General features: G+C 40.3%; 1 protein-coding gene across 1 annotated transcript in view; it reads left to right on the forward strand.

The window, feature by feature from the left end:
* Positions 1 to 2,056: 2,056 nt before the first annotated feature.
* CDS1 (CDP-diacylglycerol synthase 1) overlaps positions 2,057 to 22,724 on the forward strand; it is a 61,868-nt gene continuing 41,200 nt past the window's right edge. Inside the window, exons 1-2 of the mRNA XM_090266253.1 lie at positions 2,057 to 2,198; positions 17,227 to 17,354. Of these exons, the coding sequence (XP_090122379.1) occupies positions 2,082 to 2,198; positions 17,227 to 17,354 (245 nt within the window). The 5' untranslated portion in view covers positions 2,057 to 2,081. The remainder of the gene's footprint in view (positions 2,199 to 17,226; positions 17,355 to 22,724) is intronic.

The raw sequence follows: 22,724 nt of genomic DNA on the forward strand, positions 1-22,724 counted from the left end.
GAAACCATTCTGGCACCTTGCTATGCTAGGTCTTCTTTTCTTGAGGAATGGGGGAAAAGAAGGGCTGGCTTCTGATAAAGTGAGGCTTCTGTTGCAGTTATGTGTGAGCTGTAAGGGACCGGAGAGGTCATCCTCCTTACTTTCCATTGTACAGCTGGGGACATTGAGGCTTAAAGACTCGCTTAAGGCCTCGTAGCCAATTAGTGGCATTGGTAGGACTAGAACTCAGACTTAACTTCCAGGAAGGTTTGAGTGGACCAGTGGAACACTTCTAATGCCCCTTTTTTGCTGGGTGGGTGAGGGAGCCCAAGATGAAAATTCCACTACTACCTTCAGCAGTCTCTTCAAACTTATGTTTTTGACAATGAGGCAGTCCTCAGTTTCTGGTCCTCCAAAGGAATGGAGAACAATTGATTAACCCAGTCATTCCACAGCCTTCTGTTCCTTAAGGAAAACCACATCATGACCATCATTCAAAGGACTTATATTCATGTCTTTTAACATTTTTGTTACTCTTCTCATAAGACTGACCTGTTTCTCTATATACTTTTGAAAATATGGCAATTCAGTCTGAACCTAGAGCTTTAAAGATTTGTTGGGTGGAGTAAAGTGATATATTTGTGCTCTGTTCTTTTAATGCGTCCTACTTTGACTTTTTGTTTCTGCTTGTTATTAAATTTTCAAAATATTACTTACTTTCATTGTGTTAGTAATGACTGGGAGACATTTATATTGTTAATTTAGTTTTCTTCTTCCTCTTCTTCTCCTTCTTCTTCCTCTCCCTCCTCATCTTGTTCCTCTTCTCCTTTTTATTCTACTATTTACCAGCTTCTCACTAATGACCAGGTGGCAGATACATGTTAAGAAAACTAATCACCTTCTAAAAGGATTTGGAATAGAATAAATGCGGATCTTAGGCCCTTCCTGTTCCAGCTTTAGCAGCTCAAGGTCCATGACTGTTCAGAAAGGTTAGCAGGTTGCCAACTACCCCACAGTATTTCAGGAGCTGGGTTCTTTCTGTCTTTGGACCCTAGGAAGTAAATTTTGTGAGATTTAGTACTCGAGTTTATCAGAGACAGAGCCTGCGTTTGTGATTGAAACTGGTCATCCACCCCGGGGCGCCCAGTGAGACAAACGCACCTTTTATTTTCAAGGTGATGCCTCTCGAAGTTAATGAGTCCATCCTGCCAGACAAGTTCCTGCTTCTGGATGCCTCTGAACCCCTGACACGCCACAGTGAGTCAAGTTGGCGCAGCGGTGGAGTCATTTGAAGGGGTAGCGCTAACTGCTGTCAGTATCTACCAGGTGTCTTTCGGCGACAAGTCTACAAGTTATCAACCCCCACTTCCAAGCTCTGAGCTCGTCCCTCCTCCACCTCCTCCCTTTTCTCCAGCCTGCCTGGCTCGCACCTTTTTTCAATGTCCTCACCTGTGTGCGCGCAGAATTGGGGCGGAGCCGTGGAGCGGCTCGTGACGTCACTCCTCGGCGGGGGAGGCGGGGCTGTGGGAACCGCAGTGCAGCGCAGAGGGGCGGGGCGGGACGGGGTGGGGCCTGCGGCGCGTGACCTGGCTGCGGTAGGCAGGGACCAGAAGAAAGGTGTAGGGGGGCAGGGACAGCCTTGTCCGGAGGCGGGGCGGGGAGGGGCCCGGGCCGGGCGGCTGGCGCCCGGCGAATCCCTAAATCGGGTCACGCTTCCTCCTTCTTTCCCCTCCCCTTCTCTTCCCACCTGGGCCTCTGTGGGCAGACGCGCACCTGGCAACCAGTAGCAGCAGTCCGCCGCGTCTCCGCCTTCTGCGCTCGGGCCGGGCGCCCCCGAGCCTGCCCTGCGCGCACCGGAGTCGGTCCCTTACCCCCGGCGCCGCGCTCACTGGAAGCGGCCTCGAGCGCTCGTTCGTTGATGCCGTTTTGGGGGTGACCCGCTGCGGCGCCCGCGCCCCCAACGTGGGGGCGCGTTAGCGGCCGCGGCTCTGCTGGACGTTGAGTGCGCTGCTGCAGGGTGAAGGGCGGCCAGGCAGTGAGACCTTGCGCGCAGTTTGGGTTTCCGGGCGCCGGAGGCCGGCACGGCCGTGCTCGAGCGGGAGATGTTGGAGCTGAGGCACCGGGGAGGCTGCCCCGGCCCCGGGGGAGCAGTGGCGCCGCCACCGCGTGAGGGAGTGGCGGCCGGCGGTGACCACGAAACCGAGAGCACCAGTGACAAAGTAAGTAGAGACGCGAGAATCGCACACCCACGCCGCGGCTGAGTCCTGGTTTGGGCGGGACACCTGGGAGCAAGGGTGGGGCCCACGGAATGCGGGTTGAAGCTTAGGGCTGCCTGCTGCGCCTTCCTCCCGCCCAGGCATTTCCTCCTTGCTAGAATGGGGTCAGAACCCGGACCCCAGGGATCGTGCGTTTTCCAGGATGACTGCGGCCGCTGCCCGGGATAGCTGGGTGCTTCAACTTGACTAGAATTGAGTTTCTTCCCATTCCAGCCCCTCATTCTCCCGGGGTCTGGGGTCGACGCTAGAATCTGGATGCAATCTGCAGGCACCCTCGGAGCTGCAGTTTTCTAGTAGCCGCCACCTCACACCTCTTCTCGGTAGAAGAACAAAGTTACTAAGGACAACACTTAAGACAAACACCTTCGGTTCTGAAGTGTCATTGGATCCTGACGCTGGAGGTTTGGCTTCTCGCGCTTCCCCATCAGCACTTTCGTTTCCTTGTCCTTTTTCAGTGTAATAGATTTTGAAGGTTCAAGAGGATCATACACGTGACACAATGTAATCCTAGTGCTTTGAAGTCCACGGAAGACAGTGCAGGTCTTCCGTGTACCAGTAGATTTCATTTGACCTGACAGGCTACTTCTTGAGGACTTCTAACTCCCATTTCTGTGTGTTACCCTTGCTTCACATTTAAGAATAAGGAGACATAATACCCCTGTTCTATTTAATGGTAGGAAAAGAGTCAGCGTTTAGCTTATTCATTAATACATGGTGCAGGTAGGAATTTTTTAAAACAACAACAGAAACAAATGCAGTGTCTATGACCTTTTAAAGTGGATGATTTAGGTAATTGGGCCAGAGGATAAATTGTTTTATAAAATCTTCTGTTAATAAAACTTCATCTTATTTCAGAAGCTCAAAGCACTTAAACTGTTCCTAGAAGCATTCTTTTTGGAAGCAGGCATTGCAGTTTGAATTACAGAAGTGAATTGTATTCCCCAAGGTCAAGTCAGTGGCCTTTTGGAACTAGAACCTGTTTCCTGATTGCCTTTCTTCTGGTTGTACTGTTGCTGAGACTCACTGGCAGTTCTGATTTGGGAAGGGTTCCACCTGGAACTTGGTGTTGATGAATTTGATGTAATCCAACTTAGAAAGCCCTGGTAAGAATATATCTCATGATATCTTGAGATAATTAATTTAATGGTGACTTCAGGAATGAAACTTTAGAATCAGTGAGAGGACATCTCCTTTATTTTATTTTTCTACCTTTGGTAGCTGGTGGAATGAAATGAGAGTCTGTGATAGAACGAACCTACATGTCAAGGAATTACACAAAATATAAGTTTCCAGCTTCTGAAGGCTGAAGTTACAAAACTAGAAACGGTAGGCTAAGAATAGTCTTTGTAAAAACTGCCTTGGAAACTAGACCAAAAATAGAATTAATTAGGTTGGGATTTGTTTTGTTTTAGCACTGGTATAGTTTAGAATCAAGGAAATACCTGCTCCTCCTGAGTGTACTTCCATAACTAGAAGAAGCTAATGAGCTTTTAATAAGAGAAAACATGTTCAGGAAGCATGCATAAAATAACTTTTGAGTTAACTTAGTTTCTTAACACCCCAATATATTTAAAATGGAAACTATTTCTATGGTTTGATTTGACTAGTTACACTGTTGTCTCAGTGACTAAGTCACCTTACTCTGTATTTATTTATAAATGCTGCACTGTTGGTTTTCATTAACACAAACCCAGCTGTATTTTGTTTTCTGAGGGTAGACGTTGCCATATGTAACCTCTTAAGATTTCTTAGACAAGGACGAACATTTTCAAATTGTGTCTAAAATATTGTCTTGGAAATCTGTGAGACATTGAACTCTAACCTCTGTCTGTCCTCTCTTATCAGGGTGTATATTTGAATGCACCTGTATTTCCAGGTCAAGGGCTATTTTAAAATCAGTTTGCACATCAGAGGCTGGTTAATACTTGGTCCATTTAAGTTCATCTCTGTTCAAGTTGTGGTAAAGGCAAAACAGTTGAGGAATTAAAGAAGTAGAGGACGTGCCTTGTACTCTATTATAGTACACTGCCATGCCTTTTGTAGTCTTTTAATGTGTTATTAATGTGACATTCTCATTGTTCAGGACCTGGAGACTTATGAGGGAAAGCTCTGTGCTCAGGAGAATTAGCAAGTGAAAAGTGCTTCTTACCTGCAAGGGGATCTTCCCTATGTTAAATGCTGGAGAAATACTTGAGGGATGGCCAGACCACCCAGGAGACATATATGAGTTAGGTTTATTAGAAGATGAACAAGGTTCATTGTTCACAGTAAGGACATGGCTGCACTCTACATGAAGACAGTAGGAAAAGCTTTAAAGAGGAGGTGAGAGTTGAGCTTGTAAATGAAAGATGCCTGGGCACTCACCAGGTGGACAAATGTTGGGATAGGACATTCTAGGCAAAGGGCATGTGGATCTGTTTTTTGAGTCAGGATTCTAGGAACAGGGACCTGAAATTAGTTTGGTAATTCTGGAACATATGCTGTGCATTCTTGGGAGGAGTGGTTTGGGCGTTGAGAGCTTAAGAGTCTTGTGAGAGAGGTTAGACTTTATTCCATGGACTTTGGGAAGCCACTGAAAAGTGTTTGGAAAGGCAATAGCTTATCACTCAGAACTCTGGAGAAAGTGTTGGAAGTAGAGAGACCTGCCACAAAGAAGCCAGATAGCGGAGTAGTGCAAGTGCTATAGATACGAAATGATGAGGGTTTGGAGTGAGTCTAATAGGGGTAGGCAAATAGGGGTTGGGAGAGAGGATGTATATTTTAGATGATGCTGATGAGACCTAGACTAGGGTGATCAAAACAAGACTAATAAAAGAACAGCCTGTCAGGAGACACTTTTTTTAAAGTATATTTTATTGATTATATTGTCACAATAGTTCCAATTTTTCCCCTTTGCTTCCCTCTGTCCAGCACCCCAATTCCCCAGCAAGGCCCCCACCCCCAGTCCATGCCCATGGGTCACACATACAAGATCTCCGGTTTCTCTCTTTCCTATATTATTATTATTTTTTAAATTATTATTTTTTATAACAATAAAAAATAACAATCCCCCCTCAGACTTAAGACCCTTTATAATCTTATAGAGGACAATGGGTGACGGTCTCATGCTCCTCTAGCTGCTTCAAGCTGGGCATGGTCATCGTCCTACCTACCCTTGGGTCCAGAAATTCCTAATAATGGTGAGGGAGTGGAGGGGAGGGTGGCCTTCCCACATGGGGAAGGATCTTGCAGACTCCAGGTCGGTTGGCTGTCCCTGGACAACGGCGTGCTTGGTTTGACAGACTGGCATCCTTGTTGTGTTCTGGGGGCAACAGCGTTAAAAGACATCATTCAATCCATAACCACTAGATGACGAAAGGCAGGTCATTAATTTTTCAATGTCCCACATTAGGGAAAAAAAAAGGGCCAGGTTTTGTTTGTTGCTCAAGAACTAATAGAAGGATATACTAATTATGTTGGATTGTGGACCTTAACTGCATGGTGTTAAATAAAAAATGTTAACTTTCATGGCTGAAACTCTTTTTAAAAGAAAGGTTTATTAGGCCATTGCTAGCAAAAAAAAAAAAAAAAAGGAAGACTTATCTGGGGTTGGGGCATGGAGTCTAAACTCCAACATGCCTAGTTAGGAAAGACAACATGTGCATCCATGTCCATCATCTGGGAGTGTGCAGGCAGTTTTTATACATTAAGTAGAGGAAAGCTGTTTGAAAAAATTAACATTAGCTGTAGTCAAAGGGGTGGGAGAAGGTAAAGCAGGCTAGGCCAGCTCTGGAATAGATGTAGGTTCTGCATGAAGAAATGGCTGCTCCTGGATTGGATGGGGCTGCAGTCGGCCAGGCCCACCTGCAAACAAGTGGAGGATCCTAGTTTGATGGAGCCTGGCTAAAAATAATCTTTGGAAATAGCCACCTGGAATTAATCTGAAGTTCTGACAGATATACAGGAATGTGAGCAGTCTTTTGTTAGAGCTGGTCTACAGCTATTAACAGCCTAATAGTTGTTTTTCTCTCTCCCTCTCCCACTCTCTCCAGTCACTGTAATTTTAATTTTGAACATCTAAGAATTTTCTCCTTGTCAATGGAATGAAGAGAATAAACTAGTTTATAGTTTGCCAAATACATGTACACAATACTGATGTGAATCTCTTTAACAATTGTGTAGACAAGGGAAATAGCCTTAGTTTCCACCTGAGAAAAAGGTTTAAAAACTGTCTACATAAGAAACACCCACACCTGTAAGACTTTTATGAGTTTATTTGGGCCAGAAAATGGCAGTTTTCACCTTTTTTTTTTTTACGTTAGAATCAAAGGAGGTTACATGAAATCCACTGGTGATAAATTAAGGAGGTGGGAGAAAGCAAAGTGGTGGGAGGGGAACTTCTGGGACTGGAATTGGTGGGTATAGGATAGTTAACAGTTAACAACCAACAGGTTAACAACAACAATGAAGGATTTCTGTGGTCTTGTGCTCTGGTGGGAGATTGTTCCCTATGGGGTCTGGAAAAAGGAAATTACCCTGACATACCAAAGATATGTTATCCTAGATACAAAAACAGAACTGATGACAAGCTCAGTTAAGGTAAAGATTAAACTTTGTCAAGGAAAGTACCAGCCTAGGACATGATTAAGCATCACGACCTGCTTTTGGTTAGAAAGTTTTAATTTCAGACGGTCTGATGGTGGTTACTTTGGTCTCTGAGTTTAGTCTCTTACCTTGGCCACACAGGCCTCCCCTGAGTTTGTCAGGTTATAGTATGTGACCCCTTTTTCCTCCACGGAATCCAAATTCCTTTCCCAATTTTCTGACTAAAATAATCTAAAGGAGAAATTAGGTATGTGGTCCAAAATTTATAAAATTAATTAAAATATTTACTTAGAAACTTTTAAAAAAACTTACTACTTTGTGATTTTTGAACTATTTTGGCCTTTCTGAACTTGGCTAGAAACTTTTAGCTGAAAACTTACAATTCTGTGATTTCAGGCACACAGATTTAAATCAAACAAAATTGTTTCTAGTATCCCCTTGATTATTTTATGATTGATTAGGGTAAGATATCATTAGTTTTTATTTTATAGCTTTTCACACTTTGATTAATTTAGCTGGGAGGTGTTTCAGAACCTAAATAATGAGAATGACGTCACAGTTGGAAGTGACTCCAGAAAAACAGAGGAACTAATTACCTTAGCCACCAGTTGGGTCGTTGATCATTCCTGGGGTATGCCAAGTTTAGTTACCTTTCTAAATGTTTACTTGTTTTCTATAAGGAGAGAGAGGTCCAAGTTATTTTTCATGTCATGTTTTTGGATGCTTGCTTAAGACTTTGTGAGAACTATCAAGATTTTTAAGCTTTCTTTTAAACAGAAAATTGGAGTGCAGAGGAAAGGAGAAGCAAGAGTCCAGTACAGGGAGAGAAGGTCACCCCTATGGAGTTGAAAGCTGCTGTTTGCAAACTTGGTGGCCAGGAAAGCAGTTGCCCATCTGCTTTCTGGCTATGCTTGCGATTTCTTTTCATCTGCCAGGACCCATGAGCAGCTATATAAGAGCTTTATTTAAGGCAGGTGAGGCCAGTCTGACTTTATTTTTATTTATTTATTTATTTATTTATTTTTTGGTTTTTCAATTACAGTTGTCCCATTTTTCCCCCATTGCTCTCCCCCACCCAGCCCACCCCTTCTCCCGCAATCATATCCCTCCCCGTTGTCCATGTCCATGAGTCATTTATACACGTTCCTTGACTAAACCCTTCCCTTACTTGTCCCCCTTCTCTCCCTCCCCCCTCCCCCCTATTGACTGCTGTTCTGCTCTTTGTCCTATTTAGTTCATTTGTTTATGTTGTTCTTTAGTTTCCTGTATTAGGTGGGTCAAAAAACTGGTACATTTACACAATGGAATACTATGTAGCACGACAGTCTGACTTTATTATCTGGCTGGCTCAGGTGGGGCCAAACACCATGGTGGTTAAGATGGGGCGTACTGCCTATTCCAAGCAGGTTATTTGAAAACAATGTGGTGTTGCCGGTGGGGCAGCAAGTGTTTAATAAGCCTCTCTGAGGCTTAGCTTTTTATCTTGAAATCCAGAAGTCGAGATCCGGAAAACAAAATTAGACTCACATCTCTTTCAAGGTTTAGATTTTCATTTTCTTTTCACTCTCCCCCCCTCCCCCCGCCCTCTCAGTCCCCCACTTCCCCCGTTTTCCCCACTGCATTTGTACATGAACTGTTTCTGGGTTGAGGCTTTAAACAGGTCTGGGACATCACTCCTGTACTCCTGTAGAGTTCAGTGTAGGTGGTTCCCCTGGAATTCTGCATGTGGTAGTACTACTTATAATCATTTATATTGCTATTAATAAATATGGAATCAGTACAAAAGGATCATGATGTAACGAACCTTGGTAATTATACCTTGAATTTTATTCTCAATGTTTCCTTTCCTTTCTTGATAGGTTTACAACATATTTGTATTCCTAAACAATGTATTGGTACGTTTTGCACTTTTTCTGAGCTTTTTACTATAAAAGTTTTAATAACATAGAAAAATTGAAAGATTAGTACAGTGATTATCAGTATATCCTGCACTTAGACTTAACAGTAGAGAATTTGCCAAATTTGTTTTATCTTGCCATATATGTATATGCAAATATTTTGTTGGTGAACCATTTGAAAATTTGGAGACCCATGGCCTTTCACTCCTAATATTAACACATGCATCTTAAAAACATTCTCCTAGGGAACCACAGTGCCATTATCATATCTAAAAAAAAAGTTAACGTTAACTTTCTTATCTACAAACAATCTATATTCTGATTTTCCTTATTGCTGCCAAAATGCCTGTTGGCATCCCTTCCTCTCCCCCAAACAAAGATCCAGGTCAAAGTTCACACATTGCAGGTTTAACCATTCTTAGTTCATATACTTGTTTTTCCCTCTAAAGAGGGACAAGGCAGAAGAGTAGCAAACATTATTTCTCTTAGCCCTGGAAAAGTGATATACCTGTGGAGAACCCAGCTCTAATAAAATCTCCGATGAAATACAAATTTGTGATGACAGTAATATTTCACAATTGAATATAACTTCAAATTTCTAAGTTCTTTGTACTATCCCATGGCTTTTGCCTTCAGGGTTCTTTCTAATTTAGAATTCAACATTTACATAAATGAAACCATAAGACATAGTACAATTTTAATGTATCATAGAATTGTGCGTCACTGGAGAAAACTCAAAAGCAGCCAAAGATTTAGGAAAGTCTTAAAACAATCCTTGAAATCAGATAGGATTTGAATATTGTAGATAGCATTAAGGATGGGCAAAAAAAAAAAAAAAAAGAAAGAAAAAGTAGTGGTGTCGCAGATTGGGAGAGTTAGTCTGATTCCATGTGGGAATCAAGGCATGGCTGGTCATCACTCACTTAACATGTATTACTTACTCACTGAGCTCCTGGTTGCAGGTGTCACCATGGTGAGCGAGGGTCTGGTGTGAGCTGGAAACCTAAACCTGTGTCCTGTGAATTGTGGCAGAGGCAGGCTGATTGAGGAGAATGCAGGAGATGCACAAACTGAGCTGAGGGGCTCTGAATTAGCTTCTGATTGCTGCTGTAATAAATCACCACGAACTTACTATCTTGCAGTTCTAGAGGTTGGTAGGCCAAAATGGGTCTCACTGGGCTGACATCAAGATGTTGGCAGGGCTATGTTCCTTCTGGAGGCTTTAGGGAAAAATTTATTTTCTGGTGTTTTCTAGTTCCTAGAAGCTGCCTGCAGGCCTTGGCTTGTGGCCCCTTCTTCACCTTCAAAGCCAGCATCACTGTGACCTCTACTTCTGTCGCCACAGCTCTGACTCTCCTGTCTTCACTTTTACCTTTAAGGACTCTGGGATTATATTAAACTAACCTTGATAGTACAATATAATCTTTCCATCTCAAGGTCAGCTGATTAGCAAACTTAATTCCATCTTACTTTAATCCTCTCTTACATTGTGACATAACATATTCACAGATTTCTTGATTAATACGTGGACATCTTTGAGGGTGACATGGTGCTTATTCTGCTCATGACAGGCTCCCTGAAGAAAGATTTTCTAGAAGTGATATCTAAGCTGAACCCTTAAGGATAAAAGCTAGTCAGCAAAACCAGGCTCCATGGAGGAAGAGTGTTACTAACTCTAAACTGTAGATGTTAAGACTATTTTCACTCTGGGTAGTGCAGGAAGTTCAGGTCTGCGAAGGATGAAGTGTCAGTGGGTGTGGGGAGAGCACTGGCTCAAGAGTAAGAGGAGGTTGGATTTGGGCAGTGGGAAGGAAGCCCCTGGGAGATTTTAAATGGATGATTAACTAATCAGGTTTGCTTTTTAACTCAGGCATTTTATGTGCCACTGATGCACATTGGGTTTCTTGGATCCCTGCCTAGTGTAATGCCTCACTAGAATAGTATGATGGTGGACTGGTGATGGAGACCCCTCTGTACTCAGTGGGGATTAGAACAAGGCTGCAGAGGAAAACTTAGAGGACCATTTTTTTCCATTTCAACTCATTTGTAAAAGATAAAAAGGCTTTATCGATCATAATCAATAAGCAAGGGATAGGATCATAGAGCTGATCCCTGAGATAATCAGATTTCTATCTGTAGTAATGAATTATGAATTTCATCATCACAAAGATCTTAAAGATTCCTGCACTCCATTATTGGTTCACAACATGTTGACTCACTGGTTTATAAATCAGCTTAGTCTCCCTCCTGAGCCCAGATAGAGTTTGGTCCTCTGTTCACTTCTGGGCCTGGGAGAAAGGGAAGGAACAGAAGAAATGAAGAGAAAATGCTGGACTCAGGAATATAACCTAGTGTGCAAGTAAGAACTGTTCGGCTTCGAATTTTTAAAAGCCTTCCTTCTTTTAGGTACAGAGCTATGTGTTACTTGAGGGTTTTCTTTTGCTTGATTGCAGTTTTAATGCTGAACTAGGTACAGGGATCAGTGTGAACCGAAAGGGACACACAGTGGGGAAGATGACCCTAGTTGTCTGACTCACTTTTGTTGAATTCTAAACCACTGCTTACCTTCATTATTGTAGAAACTTTTCTTTTGAGCCATCATCTTGGATGGACTGGAGTCCCATGCCCATGCTCCTGTCTTTTCAGTATCCAATATTGGGAAGCACCTCCTTCCTCTTTCCCTAACCACTGATTCCAGTTACTCTTCAGGAGTCACCTTGAGCTATAAATATAAATGACTTACACAGCCATACACTGCGCAGTTTGATAAATTTTGACATGTGTATACACCCATAAATTCATCACTGCAATCAAGATAATGAACATATCCATTACCCCTAAAAGTTTGCCCTTTTGTAATTCCCTCCTCACTCCCAGATCTGTTTCCTGGCACTATAGATGAGTTTTTATTTTCTAGAATTTTATATAAATGGAATCCTATGCATACATGTATGCATATACACATGTACATATATAAATATAGTACATGTACATTTTGTCTTTTTACTCAGTATAATTATTTTGACCTTTATCCATATTGTTGTCTGCGTTGATAGTTCACACATTTTTATTGCTGAGTAGTATTTCGTTGTATGAGTGTAGCCCAATTTCTCCTGTTTCCTGTTGAACAGTTGAGTTATTTCCAGTTTGGAGCTATTAGAAATAAAGTTTCCATGAACATTTGTTTAAGTCTCTGTGTGGATATATACTTTTATTTCTCTTGGACAAATACTTAATAGTGCAATATGGTGGATGTATGTTTAATTTTTTGAGAAGCTGCCAAACTGTTTTCCAAGGTGGTTGTACCATTTTACATTCCCACCAGCAGTGTGAAAGAGTTCTAGTTTCTCCACATTTTCTGCAAAACTCGGTATGTTCAATTTTTAAATTTTAGTCATGCTAATAGATATGTAGGAGTATCTTATTGTGGTTTTGGTGTGCATTTCCCTAATAATTGATGTTGAACATTTTTTCATATGCTTATTTGCCAGATTTGTATTCCCTTCAGTGAAATGTCTGTTCAGATATTTTGCCCCTGTATTTTTGAAAAATCCTTACTCAAGGACATGTTTCCTTTGATTTTTAGAAAGAGAGGAAGGAAAGAGGGGCAGAGGGAAAGAGGAAGAGAAAAGGGATAAAGAGAGAGACACATCATTGTGAGAGAGAAACATCAGTTGGTTGCCTCCTGTACACACTCTGGACCAGTGGTTGTACCCATAGGTCATGCACAGAATGACACTCCAACCAACTGAGCCATGTGGCCAGGGCTGCCCATGTATTTTAATTGAGTTGTTTTCTTATTGAATTTTAGAGTTCTTTATGAATTTTGGATGCAAGACCTTTATTTGATATGTGATTTGCAAATGTCTTTTTCCAGTCTATGGCTCATTTTCTCGTTCCTTTACAGTGTCTTTTGAAGAGCAGAAAACTTTAATTTTGATGTTCTGCTTATCAGTTTTTTGTTTTATGGATCATTCTTTTGTTGTTATATTTAAGAAAGCTTTGCCTAAATATAAGGTGAGGTTTTATGGAAGTTTTATTATTTTATGTAAGTGCCTATGATCTATATTGAATTAATTTTTGTAATTGGGTGAGGTATAGATCAAAGCTTTTTATCTTCCTTTTTTTTTTTTTTTTTTTTTGCATATGGCTATCCAATTGTCTTTTGAATTGCCTTTCAACTTTATTGAAAATCAGTTGACCATATGTCTGTGGGTTTATTTCTGGACTCTAGTCAGTCTGTTTTTCATTGATCACTTTTTTCTTTTACATCAGTACTACAACGACACTATAGGTCGTGTAAGTTCTTCAACTTTGATCTTTTTTTGCAGGCTGTTTCAACTGTTCTGGGTCCTTTGCATTTTTATACAAATTTTAGAATCAATGTGTACATGTCTACACACACACACACACAAAGCCTGTTTAGATATTTATTGGGATTGCACTAAATCTATAGATCAATTTGGGAGAGACTTCTTTTTAATCACCTTCCTGTATGGTTTCAAATCACAGCTGCATTGCTTAGAGATGTGTAATCTTCAGCACTTAGTCTTTCTGAGCCTTAATTTTTTTTTTTTACCTACAAAATGGAGGTGATTATTTAACTACCTATATAGTAATGTGGGGAATAAGCAAATCAATATTTATGAAGTGCTTTTGCTCTTATTTTCTAATCACTTACCCTTAGGAATTTGATTTACAAGGTAATAAAGAAACTTATTTTTTCAACTTTCAGCCATTATTTACCAGACATATTTTCATTTGGAAAAGAATCAGTAAGCTCTCATTTTACATAAGTGGAACTGAGGTCCCAAGCCAAGTGACTTGTTAGACACTACTCAGCTGGCAAGAACAAATGAAGACTTCTAATTTTAATCTTAAATGTTATCATGAGTTGACAGACTCAGTTCATTCATCACGTATTTATGTATTGCCTGATAAATGCCAGCCACTGTACAAGGTCCTCTGCTGGCCTCTTGAGATTCAAGAGTGAGGCCAGTGGGCTGTAGTTCCTTTTCTCACAAAGCTTGTGGACTACTGGAAAATACAGATAAGCAAACAGATACTTTTAATATAGACTTAATATGTAAAAATTAGGGAAATTGTGGAAACACATTTGAAGACCAGCTAACCTGGAGCTGGGGGTCAGGAAAGACATTTGTGAAGGAAGTGACCTTGAAATCAGGGTCTCAGGATGAGTGGGCAGTAGCCAGGTTTTAGGAATGCAGAAAGGAGTATTGGAACTAGGGTGTGGGCAACAGAGAAAATGTACAGTATGTATTGTATAGATAGAACAAACATCTGGATGCAAGGGTTAGAATGGTGTGGTATGAAAACAGGGGGAGTCATTAGAAAGGGGCTGGGAGTGCAGGGTCTCATCATGAACAACAATAAAAGCAGTGTCGAGTAATTTGACTCTATCCTCTGGTTTTAGGTTGGCGAATGTTAAGGTTAGGTTTGCAGTTTAGAAAGATTCCTTTTATATTGAAGATAAAGTAGAGATGGCAGGAGGGTGAGGTACTAAGGTACCGTAGAGAGGATGGTGCTCAGGAAGGCTAGTAGCCGTGGGTGAGAATGGACATAGGAGAAGATGAGTGACAGCCTGGTGTGGACTAAGGGAATATTTTGGTGAAAGGATATGAAGTGTTAAGTTGATAGCCAGTTTCCCGACCTGGGTTAATTGGTTAAGTGTTTTGGTGGTGGGGTCTTCACCTGAGTAGGGGATACAAAAGGGGCAGCAGGTTTGGTGTGGAAAAAAGAGAGAGAGGTCAGTTTGCATATGTTGAATTTCAGGTGATGCTAGTGGAAAGTCCACCTGGAGGTGGTGTGTTGGAAGCTATAGATCAGGTTCATGGGGAGTCATGAGTGTGTAGGGAGAAGAGAAAGAAGCTATGAGGGTGCATGAGGTTACTTGGTTGGTGGTGGGAAAACATGGGCTTATGATGGAAAGTGGAGGATTGTTGTATTTAAATTCTGGGATTGAAAAGACGCCCCTAATTTGATTTTCTTAAACATTTTAAGCACCTTCATTTAGCATGTACAATGCTGCGTGGCTCTAGCTGCTCATTAAGGTACTGCTTCCTTCTTTTCATGTTCTCCAAGCACACTGTCTTTTACTTGTCAGCTCTGGCGTCCTTGTAACAGGATCCATATGGGAGAACTGCAAAAAAGCAAGTCTCTGCTTCTAATTCCAGCAGTTGAGTAAAATTGCTCGAAAATGCTACTATTTAAGAATTATCTTTTATTCTTTAGATATTAGCATGAAATAAAGAAGTTTAGTTATATCTTAATTTTTTCATTTTGTGTTTTTCCAGGTATAGAAAATAGAAACCAGAAGCCTAAATAACAATAAAAGCAGGACAGCTTTCTTGGGGGTGTAGAGAGAAGGGCCTCGATACATCACTATTGTTGCCAAGTGGACTTTGAAGAGGATTGCTGAAAGCGTTAGCATTTTGAGGAACACAATTTGAATTTTGGTCCAATGCTTTTATTTTATGAGAAAACAAAAGGCTGAGTTTTTTTTTAGGGTTAAGTGATTTACCCTTTGTCACTCTGCTGGGTAGTACTTGGAAACCCCTGCCTCCCATTCTGGTGCTCTTTCTACAACATGGTGGTGTTGCCTTATGGAGATATTTCTGTTGGTCACCATTTTCATTACCACTCACACCACCCCTGCAGCACTCTGGGTTATTGCAGGTGAAAAAAAAAAAAGAATAGCAACAAAAAGAAAAAGATAAAGTGTGTGCTCCATCATTCTAGATGTCAAAGACCTGCTGCATGTCAGACTGACAGTAGGTACCCTGACATTTTCAGGGCATGTTTTGTTTGGTGGTTTATCAAGTCAACATCTCTTTCTGTTGCAGCTGTTTTGGGGCCAACTGACTCTCAATGTCATAGTGGGAATTAGACATGTCTGTTTCATTTGTCATTTTTGGTATAATGTCATTTAAGTTCATAATTATAGTGTTAGAAAGTTATACTTAGTAAACAGAAGTTTATTATTGCTTTATAAAAACTGAACATATTCCCCCAAGGCTAAAATTTTATTTGGTAAGCCACATAATGAAGAATTAGAACACTTGGCTTCAATCACATAATAGCTCACTTCCTTGACTTCATTTGGCATTATATTGATATTAAAAACTTCCGTTTTATGGATAAAGAGTGGTCAGAAGGGGTGATGAAATCTGATACTTTGGCGCTAATATGGGCTGTATTTGGTTTGAGATTCCTGAGTGTTCTGAATTCCTAGGCGCTTTCATTTCCAGGATCACTCCTGGCCCAGTGCTCTGCTCAGTGCTCTCTCTCTTTGTATTCCCTTCCTCTGAATACTCTCATTCCTCTCCTCTGCCTGAGCCGCCTTGCCAATTTCTCCCTCTGTAAACCACTTTCCCAAACTATTGGGTTGGCCAAAGGTCTGTTTAGTGTTTTCCATAAAATGAAAGACACATTTTTCATTTTCACTGATAACTTTATTGATTCGGATATTTTGAGTATATTGGCTATCTCCTGAAATTGGCTTCTAGTGGGTAGAGGCCAGGGTTGCTGCTAAACATTTTCCAATGTATAAGACAGCCCTGCAGCAAAGAATTATTTCACAAAAATGTCAATAGTACCAAGAAACTTTCCGTCAGTCACAGCACGTTCCCTATACACTGCACAAATCATTTTTTTTTTTCATTTCAGTTGCATTTTTACCTTTCTTGAAACACTAAAGCATTATATGCTGAAACTGTTACATATTTTCTTCCATCTTCAATACTAAAATGGCTGCACAAAGTTCACCAATTTTATGGGTTTTTTAAAAATGCACACTGATATGACTGCTATCACAATACAATCTAACAAAGTTGTTTAGACATTAAAGACAACTACATGCTACTAGAGCCATCATATGGAAAAAACTAAACTTTGGCCAACCCAATACATGTATTTGTAGCACTCTTTACTGAAGGTTGCTTGGATGGGGCAGGGGGTGTAGGGAGGGAAGGACATAGGAGTGGAGACTGTTAATGACATAGCATAGTGAACACCTTCAAAACTGAGTTATATATACTTTATATATATAAAATGCTGTGTCAGTGTTAAGATATTGCTCTTGCTGATGTTTGATGGTAATAAAATAAAAAGAGGGACTGTGCAGAGCTGATCAGAATATACATGGAATTAACAACATGTTCTCCCAGTTAAGTAGCAAAAGAATAAATATATGATTCTTGTGGTCAATTTATGATTTAGACAATATAGGAATTTCTTTTTGTATCTTTTTTTAAATGAGTTCTTTATATTGATAGATTTTAGCAAAGATAATCACACTTCCTTACAAGGAAGTACAACAGAGATTGGATAGTCAAGGTAAGCTCATAGTTGTTTCTTTGTTTCAAGTTATGTAACTGAGATTTCAAACACAGAGCAATAAATAAATATTGGCCAGTGTGTGCTTTTTTTTTCTATTTTACAAAGTGATCGTCCTTTCTCTTTAATTTTAGGAAACAGATATTGATGACAGATATGGAGATTTGGATTCCAGAACAGATTCTGATATTCCAGAAATTCCACCATCCTCAGACGGAACCCCTGAGATCCTCAAGAAAGCTCTCTCCGGTTTATCTTCAAGGTATGCTGGGATGAAGATGAATGGGGGCACAAGATAAGGTGTGAAGTTTTCCTAGTCCATGTAATAAATTTTACTATTTCTAAGTTTTGGAGCTTTGAGAGACAAGGCTTATATTTTTTCATTGTATGTGGGGCACACATGGTGCTAGATGCTTAATGTGCATTTTTTAATTTAATCCTTAAAGTCTCGTGAAGTATGAGAAAACCAAATATGAGAGGTTAACTGGTGAAGGTCACAGAGCTTGTAAGATGTGGACCTGGGATTCTTGTCCCAATTTGTCAGGTTTCTGAAGCCTGTACCCTATTTACCACATCAGGTTGTCTTTGCTGGTGTTTGAACATTTAATAAAGAACATTCTATATCCTCTGTTCCCTGTTTTATAGAATGCCAGACAGAAATTGGTCACTTTTTTCTTTTAACTGAGTTTTAAATTATTGCTCCAAACTCCACAACCCTTTACCATTTTATATTTGTCCTATATTTTAAAATGTGTAATTACCAAAAAACTTTACCTAGTTTTATATTGCCCTCCATTTTATGCTTTAGTAATATGAATTATAACATTTATAAAAGCAAGGCAAATGTAAGCTTTTATATAGATTAATATGAAATCTTAAATATTGGCATGGAACAGTTTTCCCATCATTTTTGACTGTGCCATGCGATAAGAGATACATTTTATACCATATCCCAAAATTTGCACAAATGTATATTTTATTGTTTTTAATTTTATTTTGTTGATTATGCTATTATAGTTGTCCCAATTTTTCCCCTCAGCCCCCCTCCATGCAGCACCCCTGACTCCCTCAGGCAATACCCATAACCATTGTTCATGTCCATGGGTCATGCTTATAAGGTCTTTGGCTACTTCATTTCCTATACTGTACTTTACATCTCCATGGCTATTTTGTAACTACCTATTTGTACTTTTTAATCTCCTCACCTCTTCACCCATTTCCCCACACCCTCCTCCCATTTGACAACCATCAAAATGCTCTCAGCATCCATGATTCTGTCTCTGTTCTTGTTTGCTTAGTTTTTTTTTTTTTTAGCTTCAATTGTTGATAGATATGTATTAATTGCCATTTTATTGCTCATAGTTTTGATCATCTTTTTCTTAAATAAGTCCCTTTAACATTTCATATTATAATGGTTTGGTGATGATGACCTCCTTTAGCTTTTTCTTGTCTTGGAAGCTCTTTATCTGCCCTTTACTTCTAAATGATAGCTTTATTGGGTAGAGCAATCTTAGCAGTAGGTCCTTGCTTTTCATGACTGAATATTTCTTGCCAATCCCTTCTAGCCTGCCAAGTTTCTTTGGAAAAATCAGCTGATAGTCTTATGGGAACTCCCCTGTAGGTAACTAACTGCTTTTCTCTTGCTGCTTTTAAGATTCTCTCTTTATCTTTAGCCTTTGGCATTTTAATCATGGTGTCTTGGAGTGGGCCTCTTTGCATCCATCTTGTTTGGGACTCTGTGCTTCCTGACTTGAATGTCATATTTCCTTCACTAAATTAGGGAAATTTTCTTTCATCATTTTTTCAAATAGATTTCCAATTTCTTGCTCTTTGTCTTCTCCGTCTGGCACCCCTATGATACCAGTGTTGGAACACTTGAAGTTGTCCCAGATGCTGCTTACAGTATGCTTGTTTTGGGGGATTCTTTCTTCTTCTTGTTCTGATTGTTGTACTTTGCTTCTTTATGTTCCCAATCATTGATTTGTTCCTCAGCTTCATCCACTTTACCATTACTTCCCTGTCAATTGTTCTTTATTTTAATTAGTGTATCCTTCATTTCAGAGTACATCTCTAATGCCCTTGAGGTTCTTACTAAGTTCCTTGGGCATCCTTATATTCAGTGTTTTGAACTCTGCATCTGATAGATTGTTCATCTACATCTTGTTTAGTTCTTTTTGGGAATTTTGATCTGTTCTTTCATTTGGGCCATGTTTCTTTGTCTCCTCATTTTGGCATCCTCCCTGTCTTGGTAGCATGACCTCATTTAGTAGATGTCTTATAGGATCCAGTGGCACAGCTTCCCCTGTCACCCCAGCTGGGTACTCATGGTGCACCCTTCATGTGGGCTGAGTACATCCTTCTCTTGTATTTGAGCCTTATTGCTGTTTGCTGGTTAATGGGAGGGATTTACCCAGGCTAGTCAGCTGCAAGGATTGGCTGTGACCACTTTACCACCAACCTCCACCCTCCGTGGAGGATCAGCTGTGCAGCGGTACGTGGTGGTGCACTGACATCATCTGTAGGTATGCACTGGGTGCCCAAGCTCTGTGGTTTCCCAGATGGTTCAGGCTATTGCCAGCCACCACCTGTGTTCTGCCCAGGACTACTCTGAAAGAGCTATAAAGCAATCTGCTGCTAGTTGCTACCTGTGTTGGGCTTGGAGTTTTCCATTTGAATCTAAGCTGGGAACCTAGTCTGGCTGCTGCTAGTGTCAGACCTGGGACCAGTTAGCAAGGAGTTTGGTGCTGAGTTCTTGCTGAGGCCAGCTGTTGCTTGTTTGAGGGATTTAAGAAGTTGTGAAGCAAGGGGGAGAAAATTGGAACTGTTGTAACAATATAATCAATAAAAAAACATTAAAAAAAAAAAAAAGAAGTTGTGAAGCATAAGCCAAGATCAGCCATTCATATTGTAAAGCCACTATTAACAGCTGGGGCGGCACATAAGTTGGATGGGATGGAGCATCAGGGCATCTCCAGGGTAGGGAAAATAGAATTAGCCAGGTTGATGGAGTCTCTGATATGGTATCTGCCTGCTGGCTCTGTGGCTCTGTGGGGGAAGGGTTCAGAAAAGGAACAATAGCCTCTTCCTGCCTTTCTGTCTGGGAGAAAGATTTCATCCAGCTCTTGCCTTTATCCAAGACACTTCAGTTTCTCCCTGTGTACCACTGGTGCCTTTCAAGCTGCTATGCCAGTGCTGGAGCTCAGAGGGAGTGAGTCTGAGTAAGTCTGTGTGTGGGTTCTTTAAGAGTTACTGCTTTGGACTCTGGAAGTTTCTTCCATTGACTCAGTCTTTGCTGGTTTTTGCAGCCAGAAGTTATGGGAATTTATCTTCTTGGCATTGGAACCCTGGCATTGGATGCCCGATATGGGGCTGGGACTCCTCGCTCCCAATATGTCCCTCCCAAATTTTTATCCACAATACATGGATGTGGGACCACCCTACTCCACGTCTTTGCCCCTCCTACCGGTCTGGATGGATGTGGTTTCTTTAATTCTATAGATGTTGGACTCTCATTCACCTTGATTCCTGATGGTTCTGAGTGACAGTTGTTCTATAGTTTGGTTGTAATTTTGATGTGGTTGTGCAGGAAGACAAGCTGTGTTTACCTATGCTGCCATCTTGACTGGAAATCCACAAATGTATATTTGAACCACTGCAAGAATGTTATGAAGCAGTTCTTGCCATTACTACGTGATTCCCCTTAATTTCTTTTCTGTTTGTTATTATTCTGTTATTGAACAAAATGTGTTGGATGTAACTTACTAAATTGACTTTACTACCCTTGAGTCATAATGAAAAGAAATGGTTTAGTCATATCTACTAAATGTAATATGCGTTTTCTGTTTTTAATTTCCAGGAGATAACCATATTAGAATTAATTGCTTCAAAGCAAAGTTTTCATAGCTTTTTAACCAATAGAAAAAAATTTTGCTCTTATTAAAAGCACGATTATTATTTTAATAGTCTTGATCCCAGTTATTTTAATAGTCCTGGTCCCAGTTGTTTTCATGACCTAATTGACAGATGTATCTTTGCTTTAAAATCTTCTCATGTTTATCTCAGATGTGAAAATTTCTTATATTTATATATACATATATTAGAATGATGCTGGATTCCTATGTTTTATTAATAATAATTTCTTAATAATGGAGCCCTCCACCCTGTGTGTAAAGTAACAATAGCAAATGATAGCAACTGATTTTTGTTGCGCATATACAGTACTCCAGGCGCTGTATACGTATAGACCAACTTATTCCCACAGTTACCCTGTAACACAGATACAGTTATATACCTGTTTTATAAATGAGGAAAGTGAGGCACAGAAAATTTATGTATCAAGGGTCATGTTGCTAGTAGGCAATAGAACTACATTCTAAACTCTGCATTGTGCTCTCTATAAAATAATTGGTTTTTAAAAATGAACAAAAGATGATACATGACTAGTTTCAATCTTCTCATGAAACTTCACTATAAAGGTTACATAAATGTTTCATTCAAAATCTGTACCATATTAATTTTAGGCTCTTTAGTACCTTAAATATGCTGCCTTGACATGATTTAGAAGTTGTAGATGCATAAGATTAAAAGTACAGAAGAAATGTTCATGAATTTTAGGGAAAAACCCCTGCAATCTTCTCACCGAGACATTTATATTTAAAATATTATGTTTACTCTGAAACATTTTTCTTGTACATATTGTGTGTGTGTGTGTATAGTGTAAAAATAACATTGTACTGTTTACTGCCTTTGTTTTCATTATCATTCTGTAATATTAGGAGCAAATACCCTTCAATATACTTAAATATTTTTAATGGCTGTGTGATATATTCCTTTGTATGACTGTAGTTTAGTTTACTCAACTAAACAGCTATCTTTGGACGTGTAGCTAATTTCTAAATTCTCATGATCAAAATCAACTCTGCACTAAACATTTTTCTTTATAGATAACTGTTATTTAGCATCCATAATTATTTCCTTAGGATAAAATCATAAAAGCAAAATTGCTTGTTTAACGTTTAGGCTCACTTTAAAAAAAAAGATTTTATTTATTTTTAGAGAGAGGGGAAGGGAGGGAGAAAAAGAGGGAGAGCAACATCAATGTGTGGTTGCCTCTTCCGTGCCCCCAGCTGGGGACATGGCCCTCAACCCAGGCATGTGCCCCAAGTGGGAACCAAACTGGTGACCCCTTGGTTCGCAGGATGGTGCTCAATCCACTGAGCCACACCAGCTAGGGCTAGGCTCACTTTTGAGGCTTTAATATGTAATGTCAAAAAATCTTAAGTTGTTGAAATTGGAAGAAGCCTGAAAGGTCTTCAGTAACTTAGTCAGTTGTCCCAGTCTGTTTCTTGACCTGAGTATATGACTATTCATTAGCTGTTTAAGTCTGGCTTTATCATTTAGTGAAGCTCTTCTTCAGCCACAAGTTTAGTTTAGCAGTTTTCATCCAGGTACAGTGCCCTGGATTTTGTCCTCACCTTCCCAGCAGACACTTGGCAATGTCTAGAGACCATTTTTGGTTGTCACAATGAGAGACGTTGCTAATAACATCTAGTAGGTAGAGGCCAGGGAGGATGCTAAGCACCCTACAGTATACAGAGAAGCTCCTCACAACAAAGAATTATCTGGCACAAAA

The sequence above is a fragment of the Furipterus horrens genome, unplaced genomic scaffold (genome assembly GCF_987537825.1).
Source record: "Furipterus horrens unplaced genomic scaffold, mFurHor1.1.pri manual_scaffold_2, whole genome shotgun sequence".
In the NCBI taxonomy this organism is placed as follows: Eukaryota; Metazoa; Chordata; class Mammalia; order Chiroptera; family Furipteridae; genus Furipterus; species Furipterus horrens.